Genomic DNA, 9,290 nt, shown 5'->3' with positions numbered 1-9,290 from the left:
TTAAAACACGTCAAGAGTGAAGAATCTTCAAGACCCAAGTTTAATTTCTTGGAGTTGAAACCCTTTGAATCTTCAAGGTCTTAGAACAAAGTCTCCAAAACCCTCTAAAACTTAGATTCTCTCAAAAACTGTAATAAGTTCTAATAATAGAAGTCATGATGTTCTAGGAATTTAAAACAAGTATTTATAGTGCTTGAAAATTTGTACTGCGGAGGATCATTCGCCGCAGTTAGTCGGGATCGCCGATACACTCGGCGATCCGCCTTTTGGTCGATTTCATCGCCTTCCTGCTTTATCCTTCAGCCTCTTCGCGTTTTGAGTCGTTGGGCGATATAGTACTGTTTCGCGGAACTGCTCGATAATGCGCCGACTGCTCCTTATCATCGTGGACTTGACCTTCTCCTTTAGGGCTCAGCACACTGGAACAAAAGGCAATATCCAGGCCCATCGGCGACTCACCAACTGGGCTCGGCGATCTTTAGGCCTTCATTTCTTTGTTCTTTTCAGCCGCCTTGTTCCTTCTTACCAAGTAGTGTCCATGCTTTGCCTCAAATTCTAAATACCCGAAACTTAAGGATTTTCTTCAGATATTGAGTCAAAATATGCATTTGAGGATACTAATTCTATCAAAATATAGCATTAAATGAGTCCAAATTGTGGACTCATTAGGTCTTGCATCAAGTGTTAGGGTTAGCTCCTGATTCGAAAATCCGGTTTAGGTCGGGGTTGGGTCTCAATTCAAAAGTCAGGTCTCAGGGTCGGGTGTTGGATTAGTCGTTAGGGTTAAGTCTCGAATCGAGAGTCGAAAATTAGGGTCGGATCTCGAGTCAAGGTTGGGTCTCTCTTTGAAAGTTAAGTCCCACACCGAGTGTCGAGATCGAGTCTTCGTTAGGAAGTCGGGTCCCGATTCAGATGTCGAGTCTCGATTTAAGTATCGATTCTTAGGTTAGGGAGTCGAAACTTAGTTTTTGAATTGAGTGTTGGGGTTGGTTCCCAATTGGTCATTGAGGTCATGTCTAGATTCGAGCGTCGGAGTCGGGGTCGATCGTCGTAGTTGGATTCTGATTTGAAAGTCGAGACCCGAGTTAAGAGTCGAAGTAGGGTCCTGAATCACTTGTCGAGGTCAGGTGTCAGGGTACGATCCCAGGTCGGGTCCCGATTCAAAAGTCAGGTATTAATTCAAGAGTCGGGCTGGGTTGGATCTTGGATCGATCGTTGGGGTTGTATTTTGATTCAAAAGTCAATACTTGAGTCGAGTGTCAGAGTCGAGTCCGAGGTTGAGTGTTAGGGTTGGTTCCCGAGTTGAGAGTCTGGGTCGAGTCCTAATTCAAAAGTCGGGTGTTGGGTAGAGAGTTGAGGTCGAATTCCAGTTCAATTATCGAGGTCGTATTCAGGTTCGGATGTCGCGCTCGGAGTCGAGTCCATTCGAATCTTAGGTCTCAAGCAGAATTTAGGGTCAGGATCTGGGTCGGATCCCAAATCAGTCGTTGGGGTCGTGTCCCTATTTGGATGTCGGGCTCAAAGTAAAGTCCTTGTTTCTCTTTAGATGTCGGGCTTAGAGTAAAGTCCCTATTTGAATATCGGGACCCAGGTTGAGAACAAGGTCAGGTCCCGAATTGTTCGAATATCGGGTCCCAGCTTGAGAATCGAGGTCAGGTCTCGAATTGGGCATCGGGGTCGGATCCCAAAACGGTCATCAAGATTGTGTCCCAATTTGAGTGTCAATAACGGGTCCTGAATTGATTATCGAAGTTGGTTTGCGGGTCAGAAACTATTTTCCTAAAAGTTATTTTCCACTGTCTAGCCAAAAATATTTTTTTTTTCATTCATCAACCAAATATTAGAAATTTTCCACTCACCAATCAAACATGAGAAAATAATTTAGAAAACAACTTGTTTTTCGAGTTCATACCAAGACCATTATAATCTTTCTAATTTATGTTTCTAGCAGACTATAGTTACAAAAGTATCACAAGTATAATGAATTAAAACATTATATTTTCCTAACTAATATCATTAATATAGGATGATATATCAAAATCAAAGTTGAGCATAGAGAAATCTTCGATATTATCCTCTGGTTGCCAACTATTGCTTGCTCCAAAGTCATCTAATCCGAAAGCACGCAAGTTTTGTTCCTTCGAATCAGCCTGGTTGCTTATTATTCTATCTAATCGAATCTCGGAATTTGTCTCTGAGTTCTGGAGGTCAATTTGCTGGTTGTATGCATATTTACATTCAAATTGCTCCTGATTCTTCGCATAGTTTAGCTCAGCAGACTCTTGAGGTACTACCATTGGCTTGAAATCAAATGATTCTTCTAAAAACCTCTGAAAATCGAAAGCTTCATCATGGTTCTCTGTCATAGAAAATATGTCTGATATATTTGTCGCTTCCATTGAACAATTATCTTCCATTAGAAAATGCTCCATGTATTCTAGACGCGTACTAACATCTTCATTCAGGTTTTCAGAAGACCTGAAATCCATGTCTTGTAGCACAATTTGATCATTGGAGTTACAAATTTCCTCAGGCCTCGAGAAGTCATCTTTGTTAAACATGACGGTTGGCTTCATGTCTATTGTGTTTGAGACATCGTTATGCACAAATTCATCCTTGTCAATTTCTTCTTCCATTATAGGTGTCTCAACTTTAACACAAGATTTTTGAGATTTAGGAAAAAATCTCGAATCGTACTCCAAATTGGTTAATTCTATAACGGAGTTCTCCTCCGTGATTACTTCCAATTCCTCTTCAGTCCAGGAACAAGCAGGTGAACCATGATTAGCATAATCATAACTTAAATCTGTATTTACAACACCACCACCATCATCCTCTGGTGTATCTGATGTTTTCAAATCCGACTCAATTTCAATATTCTTTGCATTATCAATAACTAAATCTTCATGATCAACAGACGATTGACCACTCGATTCAAGTGAAGATGTTCGAGTAATGGGAGAGTCACAACAATTGGGGAAATTAAGTATGGCATTGGATCCATACATAACCTTAGCAGCTTCATCATAAGCAATAGCAGCGTCACCAGCAGTCGAGTAAGTACCGAGCCAAAGCCGCTTCCCTTTGCTCTTAAACTCACCACTAATATAAACAGGTTCGCGAATTTCAGCCACCCATTTACCCCAAGTCCTCTGCCTTACTCCTCTGTATTTACAACCCGAATTCTCAGGACCGCCTTTGCCTGGCATACAACCTTTGTTTGATCCATTACCCGGAGATTTTCTCTTCTTCTTCTTCACTTGTTCATTGTTCGAATTAACCTCCGGATTAAAATTTCTCCATCTTAATAAAATCTCATCTATGGAATCAGATCCATTACGCCTTCTTTTCAGTTTCCTGTTAACATAAAAATCCATAGTTATATAAACAGTTTAAAATTAGGGCAAACTTCGTCAAATAATTACAATAAAAACTAAAACTAATTATAAATTGAGAATACTAAGTACTACAAAGTTGGCAAGAGAAGAAAATCACCTCTGGGCAATGTGAGAAGCCATCAAAGATATATATAAATAAATAAATGTTTGATTGGAAGTTTTGTATTTTGGTTTGGCTAATGAATAGTCGTTTTTACGAATGTTCTCGTTTGTTGTGTATTTATATAATTGTTTTTGACTTGTTGAAATACTTTTCCTATTTGAATTTGGATTGGGATTCCTTTTTTGGTAAAAGTTAAATAAATAAACAAATAACGGATTTTTCTTGGGTAGTAACGTGTGGTGATGGTGTGAATTACTTAACTATATTTACTATTCTTATCTTAAGTAACCAATTAATTAAGGGATTTTCCTTGGGTACTAAGTAATAGTGCCAAGTTTATCTCTAGGGGCTGACAATGACTTTTAAAAAAATATAGATTTCTTTTAATATAGATGGTAGGTTTTTATATAAAATTATATAGATTTTTAATTTTAGAAAAATAATTTTAAAATATTAAATTATACCGATTAAATTTTATATGTTAAAAGCAAGTTTAAAAATAATTTTTGCCTTTGCGCCTAGGTGATGGAAACCACGACAAGCCAACCGATTAGCATTCAATAGTCTCAACTACACAAACTATAATGTTAAATTCATATTAGAAGGTAAATTAATTTGTAGCATCTCGGATAGTAACTTAATACTTAATCTACAAGAAAATTCAATAGCCTTAAATAGGGGTCTGAAAAAATTGAACCGATCGATAAATTGAATCGAAAAAAATGTTATTGGGTTAACTATTAAGGTTTTTTTTTTAATGGTTTTATAAAAAAAATTATCGGGTTATTGATTCGATATTGATTTTTAAAATTGGGTTATTGGTAAATCAATAACCCATTAAGACTAATAATTTATTACTTTTACTTGTACATAAATATTAAATATTAATCTCAATACCTTACTAGTTACTATCTTTGTCTTTCAACCTTCAATTTACTCTTCATAGTGGTTTTGAGTTCACAACTTCACATTATACAAAACATTAAAGCCTAGAGTAAGAATCCTATTCCTCTTAATTTCTCTTTGTATTATATTTGTATAGTTCTTTTCATGTTTGTTTTTATTGTTTCTATTTTATGAGTATTTGCAAAGTTACATTATTGTGTTGTCGCGTCAAATTTATTAGAGAAGTCATATATTTATTTTATAAGTATTTTTCATATGGTTAAATCGAAAACCGATAAACTGAAAACTGATAAAAAAATATCTTATTGATTTGATTATTGGTTTAACGTATTTAAAAACTGAAAATTGAACCGAACCGATCAATGCACACTCCTAGCCTTGAATAACAGGTTATAGAGTATTAGATATTTTTTCTTGTAAGATTTAAATTTTTCTTATTGAATATTTAATATTAGTAGATTCAAATCTTAAGTCTTGTCTTGATTAATTTTGTTACGTGTGATCTAATTAATTTTTTTTGCTCGAGTGATGTAAGTATTTTGTTTTTGCTTAACATTATTTTTACACTATTGTAAAATAATATGATGGAACTCTATTTTTATTATCTTCCGTGTTTTCTACTTGATTCGCCGCCTTTTAAATAATTAAAATAACTAAACAGTTTTTGTCTAGTCTCATAGAATTATGCAGAATATCATGTTTACAACTACACAAATATATAAGATTTGTTTCAATCATGAATTTCAAAAGCTTTTTATTCATTTTCTTGGTGACCACGAATTTTGTGTATTGTTTGATTCTTTCCACTTCTGTAGAGATCTTTCAGTTTCTACATTACAATTTTGTGACTATTTGTTTCTTGTGCGCAAAGTTAATGCCAAAAGGTCACATAAGAAAATGCAGAATACTCTCTCTGTTTCGTTTTAATGATTTGATCGATATTGACTCGACATAATTTTATGTGACTTACGCGCAAAGAAAGATAAAGTATAATAAGACAATGTCAAAAGGTCACCTAAAATGCGTAATTTACTTGCATGGTTGAAAATAAGTACATTATAAGATAAAAGTCACAAGTAATGTGATTGAACCAAATTTAGTTAATGGATAAGGGCCAAAAATATTTTTTAACGTATAAAAACTGACTTATGAATATCCTTTATTTATTTATTGATTTATAAATATCTCTAGCCTGTTTTATGGGCTAAAGAATACCCCTCAAATTATCACACTGTATATGTACTTTTACTTGTTGGCATGAGTTCGATATCTCATGCACCTTATATTCTCCTTCCCCATTTTTCATTCCCCTACCCCCAATTTTTTTTAAAAGTGCTATCGAATTTAATTAAAGTTTACCATCTTTGATTTGAAATGTCTATCAAATTGCTAAATACAAATTTTAGCTAAAAGCACGCCCTCTTTATTACTTTGTTTTTCTTCTCATCTTTAGAACAGATTAATTAATTGGAGAAATGTGAATTAATCATGCCTAAGGTTTTAAAAAATAATTGGTAGGAGATCGGCTATGTTCTGAGTAACGATTCTAATTTTCTATTACAATTGATATAAAGTGAATTGTTGTATGAAAAAGTGAATTATTTTATCGTTTATACAAAGTGAACTATTGTATTTACTTAACTTATTTGTATATTCGCAATGGATAGAAATATACAAACTACAACCTTCATAGAAAACGAAACTATAACTATGAAGCACAATTATCGAAACTATAATTATAAAATCTTATTATATCTATTATGTTTGTTGTTTATGAAATTTTGTCTTTCCTAAATGCAGCCGGGAGGTTGAATCTCATTCAGTCAACACTCAATAGCTTACTAACCATGTTTGCTTTCAATATCATTCAGGTCCAGAAATCATTGAAGATCTTTTAAGGATCCTACCACACCCACAGGAGATTAGTATCATCTTCCACAACATCGACTTCTTCTAGTTACTCATAAAGTCTTTATATTCAAGTACTCAACTTTTCACCTTCCACTATAATATATCTTTTTTATTAGATATAATGTGCATATATTCATAACTCTTACAATTTTCAATTTTTCATATTCATAACCTTTAAATATTAAATATGAAACCTATAGTATTCCTTCATTATTTTCTATATAAATTCATATTTTTTGTTTCATGATATTCTATCCAAAGTTATCCTTCATTTTGATATATTCATGCTTTTATTTGGCTTGAAAAAAAAAAGGCTCTTGAACAATAATATGCTTGTGAAGTGGATATTGACAAGAGTTTAGATAATTATGTATTGATTTCTTTTCCCTTCTATTTTTTTTAATGATATGTGTATTCTACTATTTCTTTTTTTCTTTCTTTATTTTTTCTCTTTTTGTTCTTATATATCTCTATGATGCCTCTTGAATTTAATTTTTACACAAAGAAAGCTTTTGAATAGTGATAGATTTGTGAAGTACTGAATATCAACAAGAGTGATGCCTCTCTACCTTTGTTTGACTTGAAAAAGAAGAAGAAAGCTTTGAATATTTATAGGCTTGTGAAGTGGATATGACAAGATCTTAGACAATTATGCTTTGATTTTGTTTTTCCTTCTACTTTTAATTTTAATGACTAAAGTCACAAAGATATGTGTATTGTATTTTTTTTTTTTCTTTCTTTCTCTCATTCTTTCTTTCTTGTGTATTTTATGATGCCTCTTAAGTATATTTGTATACGAACTTAAAATTTAATTCGAAGCACGAGTAATTGAATTTTAGAAGTATGAGAGTTATTTGTTGTATAATTTCTATTTATATAATTTGATCTCTTATTTTTCCTCATAAAAATGTCAATAAAAAGTAATAAAATAAAAGATATAATAATATTATACCAAACAACACGAAATAACCTTTTAATATATATAAATTAAATTATAATTACTAATATAAATATATGAACACCGTTTAAATAAGAACCAAAGGCTGAAAGGCTTATGCTACTCTTATTTTCTTCGAAATAAATATTAACCTTTGTTCTTCAATTGACAAATTTTCCAACATTTTGCTGTAATAAATCTATAAAAAGGTATATGTTCAATTTTTTACTGGGTAAAAAAAAAAACCACATGTACATATATAACAAAATTAGCTACATTAAATTGAGTTTTACTTATATAATTTTTGAGTTCATGTGATACGGTCGTTAATGAGTGTTGCTAGATGTTACCCTTGATTAGTATTTGATATAATCAATTAACAGTCAGCTTAGTAATGAACCTATGGAAACACATGCACATTAACGAGTGGATGGGGTGGATGCCGGACCCAGCAAGGGTGGTTGTCTTACATTAAGTTTGAGTTGATGTATAATGAAATAGAGAGGGCAAGAGAAATTTTCCAGAGATTCGTGCAGTGTCATCCGGAAGTTAGGTTTGCAAAATTTGAGATGAAGAATGGGGAGATTGGGAGGGTAAGGAATTGTTATGAGAGGGCTATGGATAAGTAATTGTTATGTTTGTGGCATTTGCAGAGTTCGAGGACAAGTACTGTAGGGAGACGGACAGAGCAAGGTGCATATATAAATTTGCACTTGATCACATACCGAAAGGGCGAACTGATCAGGATTTGTACAGCAAGTTTGTGGCATTTGAAAAGTAGTATGGTGATAGGGAAGGTATTGAGGATGCTATAGTTGGAAAAAGAGCTGCATTTGGGGAACATAGACCGTTGCAGAAAGCTTTATGAGAAGTACTTAGAATGGTTACCTGAAAATTGCTATGCTTGGAGCAAATTCGCTGAGTTAGAGAGGTCCTTGTATGAAACGGAGAGAGCCAGAGCTGTTTTTGAGCTTGCAATTGACCAACCTGCACTGGATATTCCAGAGTTACTATGGAAGGCTTACATCGACTTTTGAGATCTCTGAGGGTGAATTTGAAAGAACAAGAGCACTATATGAAAGACTTCTTAACCGCTCGAAACATTTAAAGGTGTGGATAAGTTATGCAAAGTTTGAGGCTTTGACTATTGATGATTCTGATATCAAACAGAAAAACAAGTGTCTGCAACATGCCAGAGATGTCTTTGAGAGGGCCGTTTCTTACTTGATAAATTCGGCACCTGAACTGAAAGAAGAAAGAACATGGATATATATGGAAAGCAATTTTGGTGAGCTTGGAAATGCCAATTTAGTCCGTGCCAAACTACCAAGGAAACTGAAGAAGAGAAGGCAAATAGAGACGGAGGATGGTCCAGCAGCGTACGAGGAGTACATAGACTATCTTTTTCCGGAGGCGAACAATCTTAACATTTTGGCTTCTGCTTATAAATGGAAGAAGCAGCGGATTGCAACCAAGGATTTGCCAGATTCTGTATTAGCTATAGATTTTTTTTACTGTTTTTCTGTTATCTCCCACAACTCTAGTTTCTTATAATAGCTAATACTATAGCTATTTTAAATTGTGGACCTTAAGCTTAATAGGGAAGGCAGATTACTTTCTTATAGACTGCTATATTCCTAGAAGAAAGTTACGAGACCTGTTTAATTATTGCCATATGTATTGAAATTATTTTCCTTCATCGCTAAGACGCTAACTATAGAGGTAAAGTTAGGATTTTTAATTTATGAGTTTTGGATCAATGCTTTTTTTCTTAAATTTATTGAGTTGTGAATAAACTATTTAAGCATATTAAACAAACCTTTTTAACACATACAAGGTTTAAGCTTCTAGCAAACTGTAACTACAATGTTGGCTTTCACCCTTTCTGCTACATGAGCAATTGCCAAAGCTCACAAACATGGAATCGTAGGAAAATAACAATCTTAAGTTCATTTCATCACAATGTCATAAAAAACTGGTAAAGAATAAACTTTTTTGTGTGTGTGTGTGGGGGGGGGGGGGGGGGGAGGGGGGG

At 33.9% G+C, this 9,290-nt stretch overlaps 1 protein-coding gene and 1 pseudogene across 1 annotated transcript; one reads left to right on the top strand and one right to left on the bottom strand.

Annotated features, from left to right (window-relative positions):
- Positions 1 to 1,925: 1,925 nt before the first annotated feature.
- On the bottom strand, positions 1,926 to 3,513 carry LOC107058148 (uncharacterized). Its single transcript, XM_015303518.1, has one exon. The coding sequence runs from the start codon at positions 3,375 to 3,377 to the stop codon at positions 2,004 to 2,006; it is 1,374 nt and encodes a 457-aa protein (XP_015159004.1). The 5' UTR covers positions 3,378 to 3,513; the 3' UTR covers positions 1,926 to 2,003.
- Positions 3,514 to 7,889: 4,376 nt separating this feature from the next.
- LOC102596736 (crooked neck-like protein 1) lies at positions 7,890 to 9,122 on the top strand (annotated as a pseudogene).
- The last annotated feature ends 168 nt before the right edge of the window (positions 9,123 to 9,290 follow it).

Source organism: Solanum tuberosum, unplaced genomic scaffold, assembly GCF_000226075.1.
Source record: "Solanum tuberosum cultivar DM 1-3 516 R44 unplaced genomic scaffold, SolTub_3.0 scf00446, whole genome shotgun sequence".
Taxonomy (NCBI): domain Eukaryota; kingdom Viridiplantae; phylum Streptophyta; class Magnoliopsida; order Solanales; family Solanaceae; genus Solanum; species Solanum tuberosum.
The sequence above is the reverse complement of the archived record's forward strand: the minus strand, read 5'-3'. Positions and strand labels throughout refer to the sequence as shown.

Coding starts and splice junctions, on each gene's coding strand:
- LOC107058148 (XM_015303518.1), bottom strand. CDS start 3,377: ATGGATTTTTATGTTAACAGGAAACTGAAAAGAAGGCGTAATGGATCT.